The 27402-nt window shown below is 41.2% G+C and overlaps 2 protein-coding genes across 7 annotated transcripts in view; one reads left to right on the forward strand and one right to left on the reverse strand.

The window, feature by feature from the left end:
- slc25a40 (solute carrier family 25 member 40) overlaps positions 1-27402 on the reverse strand; it is a 63358-nt gene that overhangs the window by 17912 nt on the left and 18044 nt on the right. The window contains exons 1-7 of one of the 4 annotated variants that reach the window (XM_084336836.1): positions 11193-11282; positions 10017-10124; positions 8488-8547; positions 7341-7447; positions 6787-6854; positions 6301-6425; positions 1642-1925 (exon numbers count right to left, since the gene is read on the reverse strand). In XM_084336836.1, the coding sequence (XP_084192962.1) occupies positions 1642-1925; positions 6301-6425; positions 6787-6854; positions 7341-7447; positions 8488-8547; positions 10017-10116 (744 nt within the window). In that variant the 5' untranslated portion in view covers positions 10117-10124; positions 11193-11282. The other 3 variants (XM_084336834.1, XM_084336835.1, XM_084336837.1) reach the window with 3 other exon arrangements.
- dbf4 (DBF4-CDC7 kinase regulatory subunit) lies at positions 10844-21586 on the forward strand. Of its 3 annotated transcripts, none has more exons than XM_084336829.1 (13): positions 10844-10976; positions 11499-11637; positions 14302-14471; positions 15126-15311; positions 15822-15872; positions 15986-16055; positions 16193-16275; positions 16569-16614; positions 16922-16967; positions 17660-17785; positions 17989-18115; positions 18635-18744; positions 19979-21586. In XM_084336829.1, the coding sequence occupies exons 2-13, from the start codon at positions 11592-11594 to the stop codon at positions 20799-20801; spliced, it is 1884 nt and encodes a 627-aa protein (XP_084192955.1). In that variant the 5' UTR covers positions 10844-10976; positions 11499-11591; the 3' UTR covers positions 20802-21586. The 3 variants fall into 3 exon arrangements, with proteins under 3 accessions (XP_084192955.1, XP_084192957.1, XP_084192956.1); XM_084336831.1 differs by lacking the exon at positions 10844-10976 and adding an exon at positions 11160-11259; XM_084336830.1 differs by lacking the exon at positions 10844-10976 and adding an exon at positions 11252-11381.

Raw genomic sequence — 27402 nt, forward strand, 5'->3', positions numbered from 1 at the left:
CGCTGGTGCTTCACAGCGCGTCTCAGGCGAGAGCGTAAAGTGGGGCGTAATAGCATAGGTCAGTGGCCAATCAGAGCGCAAAACGGGAACCCGGAAACACGAATGCGTTGGTAAAAGCATACACGCGTCCCGGGTGCTTGAAGCCTTTCTCCAACGCGTTCGTGTTTCCGCGTCTCTGATTGGCCACGTCATGTGACATGTATGCCCAATCATGGGACCGCAAGTTTCTACACTGGTTAAGCTTAGGGTTAGGCGCTCTTTCGAAGTTGGTTAAGGTTAGAGTTTGTCTTAGAGCAGGGCGATAGAACCTGATTCCAAACTCTAACCGTAACCAACTTCGAAAGAGTCGCCTAAGCTAAACCAGTGATAAACTAGGCGTTAGGTAGTTTGCAGGCTGTTCGACCCGGAAATAGGCGCAGAACTTGCCGTCCCACGATTGGCGCACATGTCACATGACCTGGCCAATCAGAGCGCAAAACGGGAACCCAGAAACACGGACGCGTTGGAGAAAAGCTACACGCGTCCCGGGTTCGACTCCCGGACCCGGCGACATTTGCCGAATGTCTCCTCCCCATATCTTCTCCCATCCTTCCTCTCTGTCTATCCAATAAAGCAATAAAATGGCAAAAAGATTGTCTTAATGATGGCCGGGTAGCACAGCGGACTAAGCGTCTGTCTACCACCGCGGAGACACTGGTATCGAATCCGGCTGTCAGTGGTGCCTCCGGCTTGGCCAGCCGTCATACTGACACAATTGGCGGTGTCAGAGGGAGGGAAGCCGGTGAGTGGTAATCTGGTCGTTGTAAACCGACTCCTACAGGTCGGTCAGGGCGCCTGCACAGCGAGGGAGGGAAATGGTGAAGGTAGTGTGACCTCCCACGACCCACGCGTTACACTTCACCAATGAGGGTCCGCGCTGTCAGGTGAAAAGAGGCTGCTGGCTGTCTCCTATGTATCAGAGGAAGCATGTGATAGACTTCAGGGCTCCCTAGACCGACCACATGCACATGCGCGCAACGACCAGAAAGGGGAGGGGGAATTGGCATAACGACTAAAATTGGGATGGGAGGAAAATACAGAAAAACAGGAGGAGAAAAAGTGGACAAAAAAAATAAGATTCTCTTAAAAAAAGACCATAAATCAAATTATCTTCGGTATGTTGAATAACAACGATGCGTACAGCTCTAAAACATAACTAATGGACAAAATATAAAAAGAACGCAGAGAATATTTTGATTCAACTGGCACGGCAACAAAGAAATATTTACAAACACTTAAGAGGGCCCCCATTGTAAAATAAATGGCCTTTTCCTGTGTTTTGCATTGTTTTTACACAATGAGGGGTTGTCCCAACACTGATAAAATGTAAGTATGTACTTAGCGCAGTTCAGAACCCTCCCTATTGAAACAAGCCATTCAGAATTGCAGCCATATTCAACAATTAATAGTGACTTGTATGTGTGTTTGAAGAGATCTTGGAAAAGTACAAAATGGCGGCTTGCTCATAAACTTCCTCTTTACTACACCTAAAATGTGTTTCTGACAACATTCTCAGCAGAAAGTTGGATATGATATTGCTGGATGTCGAGTCATACTCGATGTGCAACGCCTAGTTGGGCTTCGGACCAGCGACACACTTACAGCGCCGGACGCGGCTCCGGAGACGAAGGTGATGGCGAGGGTGGGCTCCGTGGTGCTGTAGCGGTCACACAACCAGCCCTTGGCCGTCTCGTAGTTGTACCAGTACAGGGCGGAGAAGGGCACATCCCTGAGCAGCGTGGGGCCCCAGCCCCTCCACAGAGACAGCCAGCCTTCCGACGCCACCGACGAGCGGATGCAGCCGATCAGCTCCCCGTACGACTGCTTCTGAGACTGCAGCTTGGTGCGCATGAGCTCCAATGGGCTGATCACCGTCGCTGAGCCCACTGAAACGCACAGGTAAAGGAGGGGAGAGTTATACATGTTATACAGCTCTAAAAACATAGCTAATGGACAAAAAAGAGAAACAAGGCAGAGAATATTTTGATTCAACTGGCACGGCAACAAATAAATATTTACCCTTTAAATATTGACCCTATTGTTAAAAAAAGAAAAGAAAAAAAGGCCCTTCCCTGTGTTTTACATTGTTTTTACACAATGAGGGGTTGTCCCAGCACTGAGACATTGTGAAATATGTACATAGTGCAGTTTCTGGAGTTCAGCTGTGACAAGAACCCTCCCTATTGAAACAAGCCATTCAGAATTGCAGCCATATTCAATATAGTTAAGTCACTTCTTGTACTGTATGTGTGTGTGTGAAGAGATCATGTACAAAATGGGAGCTTGCTCATAAACCTTCTCTTTACTACCTAATTTTTTGCAGAAGGTTGGATACGATATTGCTGGATGTTGAGTCATACTTGATATGCAACGCCTAGTTTAACAGTTTGATCTGAATTTCATTCTACGATACAGGCATAGCTAGATAATTATCATATTTGTACAATCAAGGCGGCTCGCTTGTTACAGACAGACACAGAAACAGCTCGTTGAGAACAGGACTGAACGGGTATAGAGGCTGCTAGAATGCATATTTTGAGTGTTTCTTCCAGCAAATAACGTCAAAGACATGTTACAGTGGGTGACAATATTGTCACAAGGAAAGATGAAATTACCTACCTGGGCTCCATCCTAGAGGCTAATCTTTCCTGTGACAAAATGGCATCCAATGTAATAAAAAAAGTCAACCAACGAACTCGATTCTTGTACCGGATCTCCTCTCTGGTAAACAAGAATACCCTGAAGACTCTGGCAGGAGCACTCATTCAAGGGTACTACGACTATGCTTGCACCTCATGGTACCAAACAGTGTTAATTTTGTTGACTAAATTGATGACGAAAGATGTTCGTCAACGAAGGTTTTTTTCATGACGACAACGAGACGTGACGTCACGTTATTGAAGACCACGTGACGCCAACGCGACTAAATAGTTAATTACATATCGTTGACCACAACTGAGCACACAAAAATGTAGTTTACAAAAACCATGACGAATTCTCCCTTAATTTATGTTGACTAAAACAAGATGAGACAAAATAATTATAACTTTTAGAATAAGTCACGTTATTATTTCAGCATTTCCCATTTCCGTTTCCGGGTTAAGCTCAGCAGCGTGTATGGCTAAAAGCCAAGCTACATAACATACGTGAGGCTAAAAACCGTGTCCCGGGTCTCTCGTGACTACAGCTTATACCAATAACCATGAACGGAATCTGCTACTCTCTCAACACTCCTGCGGCAGCCGAACAGTTCTACCAAAATAACATAGCATTTAAGACGACGGAGGCTGAGAGGATGGCTAGGCTGCCAGAAGAGCTAATAGGCTGGGAGTCGGGACCTATATCCCAGACTACTATCAACATTACACATGGATACAACAAGGACAAGACCACGTTCACTTAAAAAGGTAATGTTGGTATGAAAAGAAAAGAAACAGACGAGTACTAACACTGAGATTGACCCCGCTATAAGTTATGAATCCCTTTAGCGCTTGAAGTGCACTAAAACGTCGTAATGACTTTTTATTTTTTATATAATGTTGGGTACATGCTCAGTAGAGTTAGAACGCTCCCAGTCTTAGGGTCTGTGATATTTTGTTACCACACTTTATGCACATAGAAGTGCGGTGGCAGGGTCGCTAAGCTAATGTTATTAGCTGAATGCTCTGATGGGGGCCGCCATTTAAAGTGACGTCAGCGATCTACGGTACGACTCAAAGGGAATGTGTGTGAAATTTGTACAGTAGGTCCCAGTAAGAATTGCAATCAGTGTGTACTGTGTATTTACACTATCCTAATGTTCCATTGTTGGTTAAAAAAAAAAAGCAATTTAAATCAGAATATGTTCCATTCCATGTCTGACTATTTCTGAATCTATTGACCATTTCAAGGAATGTTTGGTTAGTATTGGGCTTCTAGCCTTCTACTGAACTTATTGTGAATCAGCTGATAGGGTTTGGGCTAGACTATACTTAATAAATAGAATTGCATTATTTACAATATAAAAATATAAAATGCCTTTTTTTCATTAGCGAAAACTAGACAAAAATCATCAGTTTTCTGCGACTAAATCTAGACAAAAACAAAAAAGACAAAATCGAGACTAACACTGACTAAGACTAAAATGCTCAGACATTTAGTTGACTAAAACTGACTAAACGAAAAATAAATGCAGATGACTAAATATGATGAAAACGAAAAAGGAGCACTTGACAATTAAAATGAAAATAGCTGCCAAAATTAACACTGGTACCAAAGCACCTCAACGGCACTAAAAACAAAATTACAAACATCTCAAAACAAACTGGTCAGACTACTGCTTGACCTGACTCCTAGAACCCACCTCACCCCTGCCCACTTTGACAACCTAGGATGGCTTAGAGTAGACGACAGAGTACAGCAACTTGCAATGGGCCTGGTCTACAAGATACACTACACGACATGTCAAAATACTTCCCAAAGGTCAGTGAATACCACGATCACAACACCAGAGGGAGCTCCACAAATCATGTTAAACCCAGATTCGGCTCAAACAAGGGACTAAACACGTTTCGCAATTATGCCACATCAATGTGGAACGCCCTACCCAAAGCTGTAAAGGAATGTGAATCACTACCCACTTTCAAAAACACTCTCAAAGAACGCCTACGGGAGACTGCAATTCGCCCTGCAAATGTCCTAACCCAAGTTCCAACCCCCTCCAATGTACAGTAAATGACCAAGTATGGCTTTGTGTCCCCGATCCACCCCTACCCAACCCCCACCCACCCAACCACCTCCAATGTACAGTTTCTACGTCAAATGTATATACTCTCTTTTCTGGACTCTTTTTGTATCACAAACAGTACTGTATTTGCAAATCTGGTATGTCATGAATGTATAGATGTAGCAGTACTGTCTATCTGTATGTTGTGTGTGTCATATGATGAATTGAAATGGGGGACCCTGATGTAAACAAGACGAAAGTCTTTCTCTTGTCTGCATCCCCTTAACAATTGTATGTATTGAGCTGTACTGTACTGTACCCATTCTGCAATCTGTTAATAAAGTTTTCAATCAATCAATTCAATCAATCAATCAACCAAAGGGGACCTCAAAGACGTATATTAACTTGTTGAAAATTACTACAATATAGGACATTTAGGTTTTTGGCTACTAACTATTATAGATAAATCACAGACTGGTAGTGTGTATTTGCCTTTATTGTTGTGATAAATGTTTTTTTGTGTGCGTCTATTTAGCTTTTATTGTTGTAATGCATGTTTTTTATGTGTGGACCCCAGGAAAACTTGCAGTCGCTAAGGCGTCAGCTAATGGGGATCCTAATAAAGCAAATATAAACAGAGGAACCACTGTGATGAGCTGCCCTGGGAAACTAGCATTCAGGCTTTTTTCTGACTCTTTTTATCAATAATCACAATCAGGCAAAACAACTTCTAGAAAAATTGGAACCATGTACACATAAATTGTGTGGAATGATGGCATGGTGGCCATAATTCATGTGTTAACAGATTGATTTTACACTAGATTTTCAAAATGAAAGTGAAGGATGTCAGTGTGGATTAGGGTTGGGTACCAAACTCTGTACTTTTAAGGGTACCGACCGAATTACATCGGTACTACAGAGTACCAATTCATGCTAGATCAATCAGGACCAAATTTCAGTACCTTTACATGTTTAGTATAGGAGTGTAATATTACTAGACAAGAGGGAGCCTTTTCCACAAATATATATATTACAGTCCCGTCTCTTGGGTCTTTGGAAAGACCAGATGAGGTCAGAGGAGTTTGATAGTATTTACTAGAGGGTGGCCAGAAAATGTTTAAACGTTTAAAACATAATACATGATCATGTGATTTATTTTGTGTGGTGTGTTACAACAATAAATAACTAAATGTTCTAAATAAATAACAATGTTGAAATTGAGAACTTTGGAAGTTTTACAACTGAAATTATTTCTGCTATTACAGAGAGAGTTAAGTAGCAAAAAAAGGTACCGTTGGGTACCGATACCGAATTCCAGGAACTGGTACTGGTACCGGTTTCAAATGTGAACAGTACCCAACCCTAGAGTGGATACCTACAGAAGTCCTTGAGGTTGAGCTGACCAGTGCTTTACATGTACTCGTAATAAATCCCAATGCTAATGACTCAAAGGTTGGTTTGTTAAGTCCCAACGCTGAGCGACAGCTCGTGGAATTTGCTCCGACTCTATGGTTATTAGCTGTGTGTCGACAGTCAAGGGTCAGAGGTCAGCTCACCTCTAGCAATAGCCCCTGCAAAAAGAGGAGCCTCCTGAGCGTGCTCCCCCATCCTGACCCTCAGGGCCGCACACAGATGGTCGTAACACGTGAAGTAGATCATCGTCGCCGGGACCGCCATGACCCTGAGAATAATGGTCATCACCAACAAAGCATTATTAAATGTCACGCCGTTAACTGTGCCTCCATCAATCTTCTTCTATGCGATCCCAGTCACACGTAAGTCCGTAAAATGTGTTGTCACGCAATAACAGAGTCGATCAATAACAGAAGGACATGGCACAAAAAGAAAAAACTTTTAAGAATGTGGCTTGCCACAAATGCAACTTTGAAGGAAAGCAGCATCGAGAATGAATCAGCAATACCAGGGAATGATTCTGCTGAATCACATTGGTCTACTTTAGCTGAGCATAACTCGAAGCTTTGACGAGAGAGCGGACAGGATGTGCTGTGGAATGAAATAAAAGCACATGACTTCACACTCACAGGGTTGGAGGGAGACCGCTCCATAAGGACTTGATTCCTTCACTGCGTACAATCTTGATGAAGGCATCCTGCAGGGGGAAAGAAGGCAGATTATTATAAAATATCATCTCGTTAAACAGACGTGAATTTTGTGTCACAAATATTCAGATCTACTTTGTCAAATTTAAGAAAGAATATGGTGCAGCAGCTGTTGCAGTACTAATAAAATCCCAGAAATACTACATACTGTAATACAATCCCAGGAATACTACATAATACAATCCCAGCAATACTACATAATACAATCCCAGCAATACTACATAATACAGGGTAAAGTAGACTTTAAAAAGGGACATATAAATCGATATAATCATATCATATTCATATCACAATTGTAATGTTTAGCAAAAACAACCAAAATATTATATTCTGTTCATATTGTGCAGGTCCGACTGCTACAATGTCTGACGGTAATATATCATATATAACAGTGAATATATAACAGTGAATGATCAATACAGAGAAAACCTTTGGTCAGTGAGTAAATGTTTACATGAGGCTGGGTGAAGTTTTACCAGGGTGCCGGTGAAGTGACCAGAGGCTTTGTACCAAGCCTTGGAATTGCCGTTCACACACACGCATATGTGGTCCATGAGGCCATTGCAGTAGACGAAGCATTTCCCTGGAAAACATTGGGAAGCACCGATTGCTCATTGGACACAGCTGTAATTTGTGGGTCCAGTCAGATGATTAATATTAGTACATACTGCATGAATTAGGTATGCATGTTACTGATCTGGTCACCGTCCATTTCTGGTCCATTACTTTTACTAAAGAGAAAAGACTTAAAAAGGAACACGCCAACATTTTGGGAAATTAGCTTACAGTCTTCTCCAGAGAGAGACAAGAAGATAGATACCAGTTTCCTCTCTGTGCGTTCAGTAGAAAGCTATCTGGCTGCACGTTAGCCTAGCTTAGCACAATGAATGGAAGCGGACATGGCCGGTTAGGCATTGTCCAAATAACACCTCTCCCGAAGGCTAACCGGCCATGTCCGCTTCCATTCATTGTGCTAAGCTAGGCTAACATGCAGCCAGATAGCTTTCTACTGAACGCACAGAGAGGAAACTGGTATCTATCTTCGTGTCTCTCTCTGGAGAAGACGGTAAGCTAATTTCCCAAAATGTTGGCGTGTTCCTTTAACCTCTTAACATATACGACCCGGCGTGCCCGTGGGCAGAACGCACAAAGTCACGGCACTTTGCAAGCATCTAGCGGCTCGCGGCTGCATTTTTCACATATATTTTTCACATAGAACATATAAATTACCTAATTAAAGATCGATTTGTCGCCGTTCGAATGCCACCTCAATCGACCAAATCTGTGCCTCGGTTCTCGAGTTACATGACGATATGTCAGGCAAGCATCTTTTTACACACGCGCGTCAGATGACCAAATGATTGGGCAACGTTGTAGCCAATGAGTGTAGCTTTCCAATGATACCCCACATTGGGGGGTGCGAATAAGGGATTCTGGGTGCCTGTTAAGAGGTACCAAAGATGCAGAAAATCAAGTCTCTCTGATTTGATTTCAGACATGTTACATAGGTCTACGGTCTTCATATCGTATTTTAGTACTGAGGAAATTATCCAATACCGACTAACCCTGTTTTTGACTTCTATCTGCCTAATATGACTCCTGTCATCTGTGTATCTTCTGTACCTTTGGGGAAGGGCTTTTTCTGTGCTTGAAGTCTGATCTTCACAACATCCAAAGGTGTGACTGAAAACAGCAGAAAGTCATAATCATTACCAAGATATAACTATTCAATGTTTACTGCTACCATAAATGTAATGCTGCAAATGTAATTCCTTTGTATCCTGACTTCAGAGTACAGAATGTAGACAAACTAATGACTCATCTAGGCAAGATAATAATACTGCAATTTTTTTTGCCATTGTTTACACCACCATGCTATTACTATTTGGTGTAGCATCAGAATCAGAATACTCTATCAGCATGTGTGTGTGTGTGAGTGAGTGAGTGAGTGAGTGAGTGAGTGAGTGAGTGAGTGAGTGAGTGAGTGAGTGAGTGAGTGAGTGAGTGAGTGAGTGAGTGAGTGAGTGAGTGAGTGAGTGAGTGAGTGAGTGAGTGAGTGAGTGAGTGAGTGAGTGAGTGAATTATAGATGGTTTCACTGGAACCCTGTTGCTAGGGAACAGTTTTGACTCAAATGTATTTCCTGTCAACTATTGTTTTAGCTAACATTGCAACAGAAAATAAATGTGGGTCTTTTTTACGTTATTGTTGTCACTTTGAAAAAGTGGGGGGGTTAACTGTACATTGTTGGGGGTTGGGTTTAGACATTTACAGGGGCCAGTTTCAAATTGCAGTCTCCCGTAGGTGCTCTTTGAGAGTGGTTTTGAAAGTGGGTAGTGATTCACATTCCTTTACAGCTGTGGGTAGGGCGTTCCACATTGATGTGGCATAATTGCTAAACGTGTTTAGTCCCTTGTTTGAGCCGAATCTGGGTTTAACATGATTTGTGGAGCTCCCTCTGGTGTTGTGGTTGTGGTATTTACTGACCTTTGGAAAGTATTTTGACATGTACATGGGTACCTTAGTCGTGTAGTGTATCTTGTAGACCAGGCCCATTGCAAGTTGCTGTATTCTGTCGTCTACTCTAAGCCATCCTAGGTTGTCAAAGTGGGCAGGGGTGAGGTGGGTTCTAGGAGTCAGGTCAAGCAGTAGTCTGACCAGTTTGTTTTGTGATGTTTGTAATCTTGTTTTTAGCGCCTTTGAGGTGCTTTGGTACCATGAGGTGCAAGTATAGTCGTAGTACCCTTGAATGAGTGCTCCTGCCAGAGTCTTCAGGGTATTCTTGTTTACCAGAGAGGAGATCCGGTACAAGAATCTAGTTCATTGGTTGAGTTTCTTTATTACATTGGATGCCATTTTGTCACAGGAAAGATTTGCCTCTAGGATGGAACCTAGGTATGTAATTTCATCTTTCCTTGTGACAATAGTGTCACCCACTGTAACTGAGAAGCCGTCGGTCTTGCTGAGTTTGTTATTTGATCAGAAGAGAATGGACTGTTTACCCAGGTGTAATGATAGTTTGTTATCAGCGAGCCAGGTGCAGATTCTGGAGAGCTGAGTTTTTTTAGCAGTTGTTTGTAATATTGAGCCGTACTGTATTGTACCCATTCTGCAATCTGTTAAGTTTTCAATCAATCAATCAATGGGTGCTTACCTAACAGTGATGTAAGGATGGCTCCAGAGCAGGACGCCACCATCTGCTGGACTGGGGTAATGCCATCACTAACTACTGGTGCAGGACTTTGGCCACTCATAATGAAGCCTAAATTAAAAGACAAACACAATAGTTATCGTCCAAAATGTTCTATCAATATTCAGTATGGTATGTGATTGTGATGCCTGGTTTTGCCTAACTTGCTAACGTTAAACTGGGGCCAGATACAATTAGACTGCTGTATGTATTGATCCGTACTGTATTGTACCCATTCTGCAATCTGTTAAATAAAGTTCTCATTCATTCATTCATTCTGTGCTGAGATGTTTTATCATGTGTTGCTGTAACGCTATCTAGCTAGCGTTAGCTAGATAAATTAATACCTGCAAGACTGTAGATCTACACCATCAACGAAGTCTTCCATGGGAACACAACCTCTCGAGTTGCATCGTTCATTTCACTAACGGCGGCTCGAAATGTAATCACTCCCCAAAGCCAAGGATGCAAAGCCACAACACATGACAGCAGGGTATGTTGTCTAGAGGGCTAGCCTACTTACACAACCTGACATTTGTTTGTTACGCATTTGTTCAGCGTTAGCACATTCTCGACGGTACGAGGTTCTACAATATAACATTAACCTAGCCGAGTAGCCGTGTCTTTTAAATTCAATGCTTCAGAAATAAAATAATGGAGTGTTGATATTTGATTAAAATAATAACAAGCCATTGAGGCTCTTTCAAAGTGTTCCGATATTTTACACGCAAAAAAGTGGAATCATCACATTCAAACGGAAAGGTAGCTCTTGGTGTGTTGCCAGAGTTTTACGGTATTCCGCATATAGGGCAGGATTGATGTGCACTGTCTGTGAGATTTTAACAGGGAGAGATAACGTCTTCCAAAAAACTATAATTATATAGTTTAAGACCACTCGATTGCTGACTGCAATGACAACATTTTGTAAGTATAAACAACAATTGCGTTTGTTTTATAACTTGATGACTGGTAGTAGCAAAACAGAAAGGGGTGGAAGTGTCAAACAAATGTGGCAACATTCACTACCCATTGGATTTAATAAAGCGGGAAATGGAAACTTTGTGAAATACGATATCGAAAACATTATTACAATTCGCTAAAACCGGAGGAACCTTAAACACGGTTACAAGTGGCAACCACCTTATAAATGTCATACACTTGCGTGTGTGTTGTTACTGTTAGCTCAACGAGAGTCCAGGACGACAAGGTAACGTTAACCGACAAGGTTCTGTCGTGTCCGGTGGCGTTCAAACACCATGGACTTCTTCAGTTGTTTACATGATACACCAGTCAGAGATACTGTCAGCTTAGATGGGATGTTGCAGCACTGTGAGTTAACGTTAACTTTACTGGCTAGCAACGTTATACACGACACTGTTTTTGTTAGCTAGTTTTACGGTTGCTTTACGTGCCGAAGTTAACCCTTTGTTACACATTGTTCCTCAGGGGGACGAACCGAGGACAACGGGTTAAATGTAAACATAGGAATTTGAATGTTGGAGGAGAGCCAGGAGGCCCCAACCGTAATGACAGACAAACATGAAGCCAAGACGCACCCAGAAGCTGATTAAACCCACGTTGCAAGGTGGGTGTTTACAATATTCAGACGTTATCAGTGCATTGTTCACGTTAGCCAATGTTAACCGGTGATGTAGCTACATGTAGCAGTACTGTCTATCTGTATGTCATATATGTTGTGATGAATTGAAAATGGGGGACCCTGATGCAACCACTTAACAATTGTGTGTATTGAGCTGCTGTACTGTATTGTACCCATTATCTGTATACAATTTTCAATTAATGAATTAATGAAAAACTTTATTTAACAGATTGCAGAATGGGTACAATACAGTACGGCTCAATACACACAATTGTTAAGGGGATGCAGACCAGAGAAAGACGTTTGTCTTGTTTACATCAGGGTCCCCCATTTTCAATTCATATAAACATTATGACATACACAACATACATGACATTTATGGCATAGGGACATACAGGTATTTAGTACTGATACATTTGTGACAAACGGTATTCAAATATACAGTACTGTTACCCATAGATCCTGACAGAGTACATATGATGGGGAGGGGACTGTACATTAGGAGGGGGTGGGTGGGTGGGAGAGAAATATACATACGGTGGGGAGGAGACTGTACATTTGGAGGGGGTGGGTCACGTGGGTGGGTGGGAGAGAAATATACATACAGCAGGGAGAGAATAATATACATGCGGTGGGGAGGAGACTGTCTATTAGGAGGGGGTGGGGGGTTTGGACATTTACGGTGGCCAGTTTCGAATTGCAGCCTCCCGTAGGTGCTCTTTAAGAGAGGTTTTGAATGTGGGTAGGGATTCACATTACTTTACAGCTTTGGGTAGGGCGTTCCACATTGATGTGGCATAATTGCGAAACGTGTTTAGTCCCTTGTTTGAGCCGAATCTGGGTTTAACATGATTTGTTGAGCTTCCTCTGGTGTCGTGGTATTCACTGACCTTTGGGAAGTATTTTGACATGTACATGGGTACCTTAGTCGTATAGTGTATCTTGTAGACCAGGCACATTGCAAGTTGCTGTACTCTGTCGTCTACTCTAAGCCATCCTAGGTTGTCAAAGTGGGCAGGGGTGAGGTGGGTTCTAGGGGTAAGGTCAAGTAGTAGTCTGACCAGTTTGTTTTGTGATGTTTGTAATCTTGTTTTAGCGCCTTTGAGGTGCTTTGGTACGATGAGGTGCAAGCATAGTAGTAGTACCCTTGAATGAGTGCTCCTGCCAGAGTCTTCAGGGTGTTCTTGTTTACCAGAGAGGAGATCCGGTACAAGAATCTAGTTCGTTGGTTGATTACTTTGACTTTTTTGATTACATTGGATGCCATTTTGTCACAGGAAAGATTTGCCTCTAGGATGGAACCCAGGTAGGTAATTTCATCTTTCCTTGTGACAATATTGTCACCCACTGTAACTGAGAAGCCGTCGGTCTTGCTGAGTTTGTTATTTCAACCGAAGAGAATGGACTCTGTTTTGCCCATGTGTAATGATAGTTTGTTATCAGCGAGCCATATGCCGATTTTGCCTAGTTCCGAGCTGAGGGTTTTTTCAACCTGCAACTTGTTCTTGTCAGAGACCAGCAGGGCTGAGTCGTCCGCAAACAGGAACAAGTTGCAATCAATCAATAGCCTTATTAGCCAGACTATCATTCAGACTATCCCCCCCAAGAAACAGACTATCCCCCAAACTGTCACCAGTCTTGCACAAATTAATTCGGTTAGAGGTTTAGCTAACGTTAATAATGTGTGGGAATCTGTCACCGTGTGATGCCATCTGTGGACGTTGAATATTGTTTGTTTTGTTATTAATGCAGCTCAATGAAATGGTAAATGCACAAACGGTAATGATTTAAATATAGGAGTACGTTAATGTTTAAGCAAAATACAGTTTTCAAGTTGGTCAATTGTTTTATCTGGGCCTTTTATAGTACTGTAGTGTACCAAAAGAAAGCAATACAACCACAAAATAGGCTAATGTACAAATAATGTTGGCGTGGCTGATTTAAAGGGGTACTTATGGCGTAGGGGTGGCTAATTTAAAAAAGGGGTACTTATGGTGTCGGGATGGCTGATTTTAAAGGGGGAACATCACCCAAATGAACAATTTCAATATGTTATTTCCATGGCCTAGGAAAGTTCAATCCATATTTCTGATCATTGGCTTTTCTCTCCCAAAGTCAGAAACCAGAGAGGTAAAACTCAAAAACGTGGGATGTCATCGGGTATAAAGTCTCGAGCTGTGACAATGAATAGGATACTTTTTTAGTTTTTATTTTCTATACCCAAGTGAGCTTTATTCTATTATAGTGTTGTTCTCTCAACTTTGTAACTGAAAATGTACACGTATACTCAAAGCATTCACTCTGTGTCATCTCTATAACATCTTTCCCAATTCATTGTTTATGGAGCAGCTTCAACTCTATACCTGATGACATCACAAACGAGTTTTAGCACTCTAGTTTTTGGATTTGTTCATTAACATATTTGTACCATCTTAGACCATAGGAATAACGTATATGCATTCTGAAAATAACAGTAGTTCCCCATTAAGCAGCCACACCTACCCAGACTTAAACCTAATTAGACCCCACGCCACAGAAGTACAGACCATAGTCTGCTATGGGACAAAATAGTAGAGTTCATGCAGATGAAATGCCCATAATTATTACATGTTTATGCCTTTTTCTCACCCTGTTATCTTTCTCTTTCAGAAAAAGTTGTTGTTATTGGGCACAAGTCGATGCCAAATCAGACCAAGCCAACATCACCTGCATCCCATCATACACAAAGCAAGCCTTTTGCCGGGAAAGTGTTTTATCTGGACCTTCCATCCAATCGAAAAGCAAATGCATTGGAGAATGACATTAAACAACTGGGCGGGGTGAGATGATGTATTGATGTCAGACAGACATCTTTGAATTATTTGTTATTCTTTCGATTGTCAGATTGACTGTGGGAGGTTGCGATAAGTATTCATCGCAAATCTTAATTTTGTGACTTCTTTGCACGATTCTCTACTCCTTCGGGAAGTTACTAACTAGTCACTCCCCATATTCCTCCACGAAATGTCAACAAAGCCCATTTGCCTACATGGCAATATCCTCAGCACCTTAACCCCTAGCCGTGTGACCTGGCTCTGCTACAGGGACTTCAGTTCACTCAAAAAACAGTAGCAACCTGCCTGGAGACATTTCATCTATTTCAATTTTCTCCAGAAAACTCACCACAAACAGCCCAAACTGCCTCCTTTAGAACAAGAAGTCTTTATTTGTCATGCACACGCATGTAAGATAGTCGACACACACAGGAATGCACGCATGCATTGGGTCACCGATGAAATGCCTCAGTCTCTGCGCTTGACCCATCCCGTCGTTGCCCCAGGCGGATTGGTACCATTTTCTGAATGAACCACTTCCAGACTCTGTATAGTCTTTGTAGCACAGTCTGGTTCATGTGGATACTTAACCCCCATCTCTCTCCCTGTCTCTCCTTGTCTCTCTCCCTGTCTCTCTATCTCTCTCTCTCTCTCTCTCAGACTGTGGAGAAGTTCTTCAGTAAGGAAATAAAGTATCTAGTGTCTAACAAGAGGGAGGCCAAGTATGTCCAGTGCCTCAGGCATGACTCGCCTGTGCCCAGCCCTGACTCCGGCCACGGCTCACCTCGCTCTCGCCCACCTGAGAGCCACAGGGACGGGCTCAAAGCCACGACTCAAACCGGAACTGTGAGTTCAATATTGTTTCTGTGCAGTCTGCCACAGTACTGACACAAATCAAGTCGCACACACTGCTGCTAACATACTGTATACCTTGTATTGTACTGTATAGATGGAATATACTTTGTGTATTATGTTTAGTCTATAGTTTATTTATACAGATGGTATAGTTTGTATAGATAAAATATACGTTTGTGTGTTGTGTTTAGTTTATAGTTTATTTATAGAGATAGTTTGTACTATGTTTACAAAACAGCTACAGTTGAAGACCCGGGAAAACGAGCATATCTTGTACTGTATGTACATTTAAAAAAAAAATGTATCCTGACATGGGTCTTTGTCTCAGATTTTAGTATTGGGGGGGGGGGGGGGGGGTCCTCAAGACATTGATACCCTGTTTTTTAGCCTCAGCCTGGTATCCGTTCGATATCCAATATCAAGGATTTTAATTTCCTGCTTTTGTTCTTTCGTTGCCAGCTGTAAAATGTTCTCATATCTGTCTCTTCTACCGTCTTGCAGGTGGTCACAAGTCGAGGGAAGTCCTTGGTGGAGAGAGTGGTGAAAGAGCAGGTTGGATACGACCTCCACACACTAATGACTAGATACTCCTCACCTAAATGCTACTTTCTTAAAATGGGACATTTCACTTGCCTTGGCTAAGTGGCTCCTGTTTGTCTTTTTAGGAGAGGATTCAAATGAACAAGATTCTGTCAAATGCTTTGGAGTGGGGTGTGAAAATCCTCTACGTAGACGGTACGTGCTCTTCTTCAGCCTATATCCGCTCGATTCTCTGCTGGTTACGTTTGGTTTGTCACCTGAGCCTGCTGCACATGACATGTACAAGTCAGTTGGTGTGTGATTTAGATGCGTTTCTTTATTCTCATTTGCAGATGTAATTGCATATGTTGAAAAGAAAAGGAATGTGACTACCACCCAGTGCAACGTAAACGCTGCTGCTGCTGCCAAAAAAAGTGTAAGTTGACTGGTCTCAAAAATCTGAATATATTCTGTATTTTAAAACATAAATATATATTTCTTAATAGAACCACAGCTTGACCATATCAAGTTATTAGGGCATACAGAGCCTCATAGGCACATTTTGATTACACTTCTTACTTGCTCATATTCTTATATTCAGAGTTAATTATATTGTTTACACTGTACACTGTCTCCAAGGGGATCAATAAAGGAATATCTTATCTTACATCATTTGACATAGATTTAGTTTGTACTGTTTTTTTTTATTTATTTTTTTCTATTTCTTAGGCCAAAGCTGAATCCACAGGAAGGCCAGCCTTTCAGAAGTATAAAGGTAAGAGGGTGATTTCCCCAGGATTGTCCAACCAGATACCAGTGTTTAGAACAGCGAACGTAAAAAACATATGAACTGGATGTAGGTGGAATCACTATTTTGTTATATCAATCGGTGATGGGAGTAGCAAAACGAGACATTTAATGTTCAAAATTCTTACTTTAAATTGAACAAGATCTTAACACTAACAGCTATTCTAGAAGTTATCCTCTGCCTGGAGTTTCTCACCACAGAATGTTGCCTGGTTGGTGTGTTTGCTTGTAAGTAAAATAAATTATTAATAAACTGTCTACTTTGTTTTGTCCAGGGGGAAGGATCATCAAACCATTCGTCAAGGTTGAGGACTCGAGCAGGTGAGCGATATTTCTAGTCAAAAGTTCACACGAGTGAGAACATTCTACAAACTACTCGCTTGAGTGGTTTACATCTGGGGATTCAGAAACCTTACACGTTTGGTTGTGGGAAATTTGGAATCGTAATTCACCAATATGAACATGGAAATCCAACTGCATTCAACTGTGAAATGTGAAAATCTGTAAGTTAATTCCTAAACGTAATGCTGTGTGAACCAAGGGAATGCCTTGGTGTAGGGCTTTCATTTGATTACATTCATTGTTGAATTGATGGGTTACACCTAGTTACAGGTTATTATCATACCATTTAGGGTACCTTATGAATACTGCACCTGTGTATACTGTATACTTTACTTGCTATACTAAGCCTGATGCTTACTATACTCATTGTATATATTCAGATTCTAAGTGTTATTGATATGTATTGTAACGTATAATATAACCGATGGGGCATACAGACCCTCATCTACCTTTTGATTACACTGCTTACTTACTCATGTGCTTATATTCAGTTAATTATATTGTTTTAAACTGCTTATATTTATCTTTACTATAATTGTATTGCTTATATTTATCATTCTACTATTACCCTGCCCATACCTGTACCCCCCTCCCCCATGCTGCTATGACACCTGTATTTCCCCCAGGGGATCAATAAAGGAATATCTTATCTCATCTTTTTTCATTTCCAGACACTACCGGCCGATCTTCCTGGCTATGCCAAACATGCCAGAGTTCAACCTGACGACGATGCCTCCCTGCAGTCCGTTCTTTGTAGACGACAAGGATGTTTCTGGGAAGAAACACAAGGAACACAAGTAACGTGGCATTTTCTATTCAGTGCCTCTAGCCGTCTTGTTGTAAATTGTTGTACAACTGCACATGCATATCCAATTTTCTAAAGGATTCTTATTTTACATTACCATTTTTGTCTAATCTCAAAATACCGTGTTAGAATCAACAATTTGACAACAATTGATGGTATTACTGAGTAGGTGGTTTGATGATGTTGTTCTGTCAGGATCAGAGGGCCGCAGGCCTCGGCGGCCAGCGAGGAGAGGGGGCAGGCCAGACACCGGAAGAACAAAGAGAAGAAACGAGGGGGCTTCTGCGAGTGCTGCACGCTCAAATACGACAACCTCAGAACGGTGAGTTTGGTGAAAAAACTAGCTAATTATTATTATACACTAATGGGCCTTGTTCATGTTTTGATGTTTTATCACATGTATGACATATTGATTAGGTCATACATGTAACACTCAAGCTTGTTACTATTTGATGAACAATGCCACTCAGATTCAGATTATTTTATTGTCACAGCTTTTTTAGATGTACATACATTCAGAAAAACGTCCGATGCTTGTTTTTCCCAGCTCCTCAACCTTAGTAGATTTGTAAATGATCTAAACAAACTATACAATACAAGGTATATGTTTTTTTACAAGGTAAATAAACGGCGAATAAATAAATATATTCTACAGTGTAAGTAGCAACAGTGTGTGCGTGTAATAAGTGTGCTTGTGTGGTGTGTAAGTCACTTAACGTTTTTCAGGCAGTACCTGTCAAGGTTGAAGCGTTTTGTGTGCTTTTCCTGTACTAAAACATATATATATATATATTGTATCTGTATTCATTTCCAATAATTTATTTGGGTGTGTTTTGTTCAGCATCTCCAGAGCGAGCGTCACCAGGCCTTCTCCAGGAGTGATGAGTACTTGGTGGTGGACAAATTGGTCTCGACGCTGCACTGTAACTTCCTCCACATCAAAAGTAAAAGGTAACCAGTCCAGCAGCTTCCGAGATCTTATCATCTTGAGAACAGTGTGTATAAGTATGCCATGGCAATACATTTACATTTATTGTCTATTTTTGTTATTGTCTTGTGAGCTTTTTTTAATTATTATTGTGAATTGTACACCATTTTGTTGTCTGAATTAATGATAAAAAGCTGATATTAAAGGTAGAAACTGTAATGCCGTCAAACGGCTACCTCTAGGCAAAAGAGCTCTGCTTGGTTTACACTTTGTTTACATTTTCTATTTAGGTCTGATGTGTGTTGGAGTTGAGTGGACATGGGGTACATTAAGTTACTATACAGCTATATATATTAAAAATAAATATATTATAGCTGTATAGTAACTTATTATGTTGTGAATTTCTCCAGACCACTCTTAGAAGAGCCTGGGGTGTGGCCAGCAATGCCAACCCCTCTCCTATCCACACTCGACTCTAACCCACACACCAGACTAAAACAAAAAAATTTAAACAGTGCAGAAACCATTTTGCCTAGAGGCCATTGTCTGACAGCATTGCAGATTCTAAAATAGAAAAATAACAGTCAGCATAATGCTCAAAACATAAGGCAACACAGTGGTAATACCAATAAATGTTAATGGGAGGCATTGGGAGCATTATCTACTATTGTGTATGGACAGTTTCTAGCTCCACAAAAAGTTCCCCACCCTCTAGCGGCGACAGGTTTCACCCTACGAGGCTGAAATTGGGCATGGAGGTTGTGTGTGTGTGTTCATGTCAAGGGGGTGTGGCAATGGGAATGGCCTATCGCAAAAAGGTTGCAGCTATTGCAAATTAGCAAATGTTATGTTTTTATGTCCAGCACCTAGTATTTATTGTTTGGATGTGCATGCTTTTGTGAACTTTTAGCATTACAGATTCTACCTTAAAGGACCATACCAGTTTAATTTTGGCCTCTCACCATTACCAGAGCACCCGTCTTTAACTAATTTCTTGTTCGTACTGTAGGTGTATACGGTGTGTGTTTTAGATTATATCCGCTGTAATGTAACTCAGCCTCCTGAAAACCACTGTGTATATATATATATATATATATATATATATATATATATATATTAAAAAAATATTATGTTCGCTACACTCCACATTCAGTTGGGTGCGCTTGGTATTAACTCCCGGTTGCTACTTTGAATATTTGAATAGCTACTAATAGTCTACTCGCCTCCTTTTTTCTGATTCGTCTTTGGTTCCATTAGGCGAAAGTGCACAATATCCTCCATTCTTCTTGCTCCTGGACCATATCAGATGGCAGAGGAAGGGCCTGAGGAAGATGCTGGTACCAAAGAGACTGAAGATGGACCGCGTGCTACAGGGTGTGTGGAACCTCCTACCGAACACTGTCTGAAGCACCGCTTTGCCCCTGCTGCCCCTGCTGCTGCCACCTCCATTGGCCACAGAGGGAACGGTGACAATATCCCAGACAGACCTCAGGTCAAACGCAAACCTTTTACCCGTAGTCGGCCCTGCAGGCCGGGATCCCTCCGTGCTCCCAGTCGTAGAGCTGAGCTGGTTCAGATGCCCAGACTCGTGGTAGAAACAGCACCCTCTAGAGGGGAGTCTTGCACCTCTGACCCAGCCATCATCCGGAGAGACTCTCCGGCTCACCAGGAGACCCGCAGACCTCCTCCAGACAGACACGGCTTAACCTGGCACAGTCACAGGGAGGATGTACAGCAGGGCTTCCCCTCGAAAAGCTTTAACGTCGCCTCGAGTCGGCGTGAGCTCCAGGGTTCTCCGTCCACGGAGTGTGTTCTGGGTCGAAATGCATTGCAAGAGGACATTCCAGGTGTCCCTGAAAGCGGGGAAGGCGACTTGGATACTCACAGGCACTCTCCAGTGAGGGCAATAGAGAGGAGGCTCAGAGTTTTCAAACGGAAGAGACGGAAAGTGGACTCATGTTTGACAAAGGTGGAACATGTTGAGTCAAGTGACGTTCACGACAGCTCAATGCTGAAACTTTGGAGAATTTTCCAGTCAAGCGATGACATGGATGTGGACTTTCGGGGTTTCAAGGACTAGGGAAGAGGCCAGAGGCTGGTGATATGGCCCGGAGACACGTTGGTGTACAATCTACCACTTTCCCATCCACCTTATGTTAACCTGAACAAGTCAATTGGTTTATGTTGTGTCTTCTGGGTGGTCCTTGGGTGGCTCATCTAGCTGTGATCGACCAAATGCATCTTATGTTTTTAACTCTTAACTCTTATATCCTTATTTAAGATAAAAGGCAGCTGCTGATAACCTGTGACGTTCTTATTTACAGCATACCAAAAGATACCAGTGGCTTCAGTGAGTTCAGAATTGCTTGTGTAACTAGCTTTAGGTTCATGCCAAGTGCCAGCTGTGAAGCGAAGACTGAAGGGACACAGAACAATGGCAGCTTCAGTGGTAACATTGTAAACATCTCTTCGCACCATATGTGTATGAACAGGTTTAAATGGACAGTCCACATTTTTCCAGAAGCCTATCTGAGATGGTTTGGTTTTTGAGATGTTGTAATAAATGTTAGCATTTGTTAGCAATGCTAACATGGGTTTTTTCAGAGACCCGCTTCTTGCCCTCAGTAAACCATCACTACCGTTGGTAACCAACACCAAAATGTTCAACACTGCTGCAACTGCTATGTGGATAGACTGAAAGCGCTCCTAGTTTGTGACAAATCAAATAGACCTCTTAAAAATGTGGACTATCCATTTTTTAAATGTGAAATATGGTTCCTTTGTGACACCATGTTAACATGGGATAACAAGTGCAATTTTCATGACCTGCCCTTTTATATGCATAATATGTCTGATGCATTTTCTGTGAAATTTAATTGTACAATTTGTAATTACAGTAGAATAAATTATGATTTACACTGTTTTATTTTGCCAGAGGGTATTGTTTCTCATTCAAATGTGTTTTGATTATGACTCCGACTGATTTAGAGATGGATTCTAACTGGATCATATCGATGTTATAGTGAGAGACTGAGCAAAAAGAGAGTGAGAGCGATCGCTGTAATAAGACTAAATTGGATTTTCTCCTCCATACTCTGTACTACACACACTTGGCAAAACTGAGGGGACAATGCATTAGCATGCTAGCTTCTCCATTTGTTTTCCTGCATTCAGGGCATTAGCACAGTGCCCTTGTTCTCTCTCTCACTGCTCTTAAATGGAAGCAGTAGGTCAAATGGGAGACGCCTTAGCTGTGTCACTGCTGCTGAAGGGCACACTATATAGTATGAATGATGATGGTTCACACTTCATGCTCCTCACTGATGGCAGGGAGAGAATGATGACTAACTTAACAAGGACACATGAGAATGTGAGAATAAATCACTGATATACAACTTCAAACCTGCAGCAAATATTACTATATTATACATAACATGTCTATATATAACATGTTTCAACTGTGCCTTCGTACATTATTGGACCAACATGTTTTGGCAACATTTTACATTTAGCCGATGCTTTTATCCAAAGCGACTTACAACAAGTCAGCAGGAAGGGTACGACTGGCAGCTAAGGGTCAGTGATATTGTTCATCAACAGTGTAGAACTCGAGTCTTTAGTGTATAGTAGTAAAGACATATTAGCATAGTAGGTAGTAATATAGACACAGTGGATTACTTAGTAGCAGAGTACATACTAGTAAAAGACATGGTTAGTATCTCCCCCCCCCCCCTTATTTCAGATATTGATTGAAGTTAATTTGTGGCATGGAGAGAGGTGTTGCGCCTGTCATTTTTATTAGGCCTAGCGATGGTAGCAGAGAGGCTTTTTGCTTACATTTTCAACCTGGCAAGTGGGATATCAGAATCAGAAAGGTATATATTGCCAAGTAGTTTACACATACAAGGAATTTGATTTGGTAGTTTGGTGCAATATTAATGGACAGACAATTACTATAAAATGGAAGGTAGATGGTAGAATATGATTAAATGGAAAATAGAATTAAATAGGCCAGGGCTTTACAGTTGTGCACGATGTGGTCGAGTGTATATATATATATATATATATATATATATATATATATACAGAATAAAAATAGCAATACAGTGGGATGGAATATTTAGCAGGGCTGTGCAATTGAGCAATAATGTGCATAAAAAGAATGAACGGTGAAGATGAGGCCAGTTTGCTGTACGAGGCGCAAATGGAGGGGTGCTGCCGATAAGATGAAACTGCTGAACCCAATAATTTCCCTCGTCCACGCCGTCCCATAAGAGCTCATTACAGGAAAGACCGACGGGAACCAATCTGTCATCATCTGAGATTTATGATCGGACAAGTGCTTAGCTAGGCTCCCTATTGTTCTGCATCAAGGAAAGTGCCTCGCAGCAAGAAGGTCCTGGGTTCAAACCCCAGCGGGGGGCCTTTCTGTGTGGCGTTTACATGTCCCCCCCCCCCTCCCTGCGTGGCTGCACACCTGCTCCTAAATAGTTAGGATGGGTCAAATGCAGAGGACACATTTCCCCAATGGGATTAATAACTAGTATAACTTAATTACCCTTATGATAGCAATGATGTTTTTATTAAACCTCCCCTCTTTGGGGATGATATTATGCTGTATTACATTATAATACATGGTGAGCTTATCTTTCATTTGATCTTGCTTACATCTCCCTCCTATAAAAAAAATAGCTATATATCAATGTTTATTGTTTATCTTTTTTGTGTGTAGATTGGATCCACAATTTTGCTTCTATAATGATAAAAAGCAGATGTAGTCATATTTCTCACAAAATGGCTTCTCAAGTATATTGTTTCAGTTTTATGCTGTATCACACTTCCCCCAGTCTGCATTGCATTGATTTTCCATACCTAAGCAGATGTTGTTTATACATATACATACATACATACATACATACATATATATACATACAGTATATATTGCAATTGAAGAAAGTCCCTCTGAATATAATTTATCTTTTCCATATCATCCGATCACTGTCCGATGATGCACATAGATATCACTGGAATTTCAAGAAGTAACTCCCTCTTAAAGGGGCAGTTCATCCAAAATAAAAACATATTGTTCCCCTTACCCGAAGTGCTATATATCCATCTAGATAATTTTGGTGTGATTTGCCTAGTTTTGGGGATATCTGCCATAGAGATATCTGCCATCACTCCAATACAACAGAGCTGAATCACACTTGACTTTTTCCTTACCTTCGCGTGGGGTATGTCTGTTGCATTTATTTATTTTACATTTTATTTTGGATTTCATGTTGTTTTTTGTTTTGTTCTTGATGTGTTGTTTCTTCTTGACTTGTTTAAAGAAGGCGTGTACGGCCCATGGGGACATTAATGTGTGTTGTCGGACCTTACAAATACATTTGATTTTATTTGACTTGTGGTGTTCCAAGTACCAAGAAAACACATTTGAACAACTCTAAATCAGCATCTCTTTACATAAATAATGACCTGGTTATTCAAGATAATCCACATGCCTTGTTGTGAGCAGTTTAATTTTTCGTTTTTACCAAAGTAAAAATAATTATTGTATTATGGGTGGTGTAGTTCGGTCGAAAATAGTTCCTAGATGAAACTACATATGCTCAATTTTAACAATGCATACATGTAAGCAAGGGGCTGAGACGTGAGCAGTGTTGCTCACATACTTGCCTGCGTAGTTGTGTGTACTTCTTTTATTACAAAGTATATCCACTAGGGGGCTCATCCCTGGCCAACACGCACTAACACGCTGTTGCTTAATAACAGCGGAACAGTGCAAAAATGCTTCCGCATTCGTCACCGCACGCCACTACGGTAATGCGCCTTTCATTTTCCTTCGCCCAGGTGCGTGCACTGTTTCCTTAACACTTTCACTGCCCAAGCTTAATTCCTTTTTACCTCCTTGAATGCCCAGCACCACTTCAATGTTAACGTTAATATCGCCTAATCTATGTTTTAAATTATGGCTATGTGTCTAATCTGCCCGTCGCTTATCAAAGACTCATTTTCCAGTCAACATTGTCGTAGCAGATTGTTTTTTTATCGCTTCATTTCCGTTTTCTAGCATTTTGAAAAGCACTAGTTTTCATGGAAAAATGAAGACATTCCATGATAATCGCCCTTTACTGGAATATTCTAGAACGTTGTCATTTTTCGGCCTATTTATGAATAGTTTTCAAATAACCGCTAGATTATCGATAGTATATGTGTACGCATGCACGCTCTGGCCGCGAGCTGAAAATCGATTCTCCTATTTCCTGACCGCTCGCACAGTCAATCAGCCATATCACATAATCACATAAAAGCTTATATCTCTGTGAAAACGAGTCTGATTATCCTAAAACTGGTAACATAGATTCCTTACCTGAGATCAGATGTTATCCAAATGGATTATTCCAATTCCTGATCGCCATTCGAAAAAAAAAAGAGTCAGGGATTTTTTTTCTCATTCATTTTCATTGAGTTCAATCCAAAAGGGTGAATTACCATCTGGGAGACGATAGGGGGCGCTTTTTTCACATCTGAGCGCCTGGAGTGGCTGAATTTCCAACGGTAGACTCGGTTGATGAAATATGATTTCAGATCGCTAATAAAAAAAAATAGAAAATACGAGAATTATCGTGAGTGGGCATTCAACCCGCGGGGGGTAAACCCGAGAAAACTCGGGTTGGGCAATCAAAGTGTTAAGAACTTCTGGATTTCCACAATGCAAAATAAACATGGTGAGGCTCTATCCAACTTATAGGTTACCTATAAGCTAGCCGCTACGCATCCGCTTCCATTAATTTGTGCTAAGCTAGGCTAGCTCGCAGTTGGATAGCTTTCTACTGAACACACAGAGGAAATTGGTATCTGTCTTCTTGTCTGACTCTGGAGAAGATAGTAAGCTTATTTCCCATGATGTTAGTGTGCTCCTTTAACCATTCCGTGTTGTAAATAATTGACAAGTAACTTCAAATATAAAAGAAAAACGATGATGTATGGCAAATTCTTATATACAGATGACTCCCCATTCAAAGAGATAGGGGTCTGGTCTTGTTAATCCCCATTTTCAAGATGGCGGGTGAACCGACTTCTCCTTAGACAGTCTTTGCAGCATCCCTAATGGGAATTCAGTAGAATTACAACCCTCTGCATGCACTGTGCATTCTCCCATCACATGCGCAGAGCACTCCAATAAAATACAATGTAATGAGTCAACTAATTTAATTATAGCTTAATTTATAACTAGATTATCTTCCTCCTGAGATTATGCGCCATACAGTAAAGGAGTAAAAGACCAAACACTATACAAAATATACAATATGCAAAACTAAAATGTACAAAATGCAAAATACAAAAATGAGGTAGAAGAGGTAGTGCAAATGTGTAAGAATAAATAGATAAAATACAAAAAATATATGATATGGAAAATGGTGTATATGTTTGTATCTGCATGTCATGGTAAATAACCCTCATATTTCCATTTTATTCCCGTTAATTCCAATATATTCTTGTCAATTCCCATATATTCTCATTAATTCCCATGAAAGGTTTCCACCTTTGAATATTCTCGAAATTTTGCAACCCTATACTTTGAGTAGCCTAACTGATGGTTAATAAACTGTTTACAAGTTTACAAGTTTCTTTAATAGTTGTCATACAGAAGTACAGAATACTTTTATACAAAATGCTTCTTACTGTTACGTTCCAGAGACTGTGCTAGACAAGATAGTATGAAATAACATAGTATAGCATGTAAATTAGAAGTAAAAAATGAGGTCACAGTGTTCAGTATAGACATATGTACAATGTTCGATGCAGAATAGACGTAACTGAGTTACCATATAAATATACAATATTCTATGCAGTGTACTAATACAATACTATATAGTGCAAAGCAGAGATGAGATGAGGTACAATTTAGGTACAATTTACAGTAAGGTGTACGAGTTGTAGTGCAAATCCTTTATCAATAAATATAAAGTGTGTTTAGGTGATCTAAAGTGTGGAGAGTGGGTGCAGTGTGTTTGTTTGTTTAAAGTGAGTGTGTGCGTGTGGATGTGTGTGCTGTGTGCATTTGATGGTTGTTGTGTAGTGTTTATTGTTCGTTGAGCAGCCTGATGGCCTGGGGATAGAAGCTTCTTCTGAGTCTTTCTGTGCTCGCCTTGAGACTCCGGTATCGCTTGCCTGACCGCAGCAGTTCAAAGAGGCAGTTGTTCGGGTGGCTGGAGTCCTTGATGATTCTCTTAGCCTTGCCCCTGCACCGCTTGTTGTAAATGTTCTGGAGGGTGGGGAGCCCCCCTCCAATTGTGCGTTCGGCTAAACGTGTCACTCTTTGTAGTCTGCTTCGGTCTTGTGCAGTGCTATTCCCAAACCAGGAGGTGATGTTGCCAGTCAGTATGCTCTCTATTGTACATGAGTAGAAGTTCTTAAGGATCTTCTGACTGACTTGGAACTTCCTTAGGCGCCTGAGGAAGTAGAGGCGTTGTCGTGCCTTCTTCACAACACTGTCAATGTGTGTGGTCCATGTCAAGTCCTCGGATATGTGAAATCCGAGGTACTTAAAGCTGTTCACTCTCTCAACCGGTGCCCCGTCGATGCTGAGGGGGCTGTAGTCCTTGACCCCCGACCTCCTGAAGTCCACAATCATCTCCTTTGTTTTGCTGACGTTCAGGGAGAGGCTGTTCTCC

This window comes from Notolepis coatsorum (genome assembly GCF_963971535.1).
Source record: "Notolepis coatsorum genome assembly, chromosome: 19".
NCBI lineage: Eukaryota > Metazoa > Chordata > Actinopteri > Aulopiformes > Paralepididae > Notolepis > Notolepis coatsorum.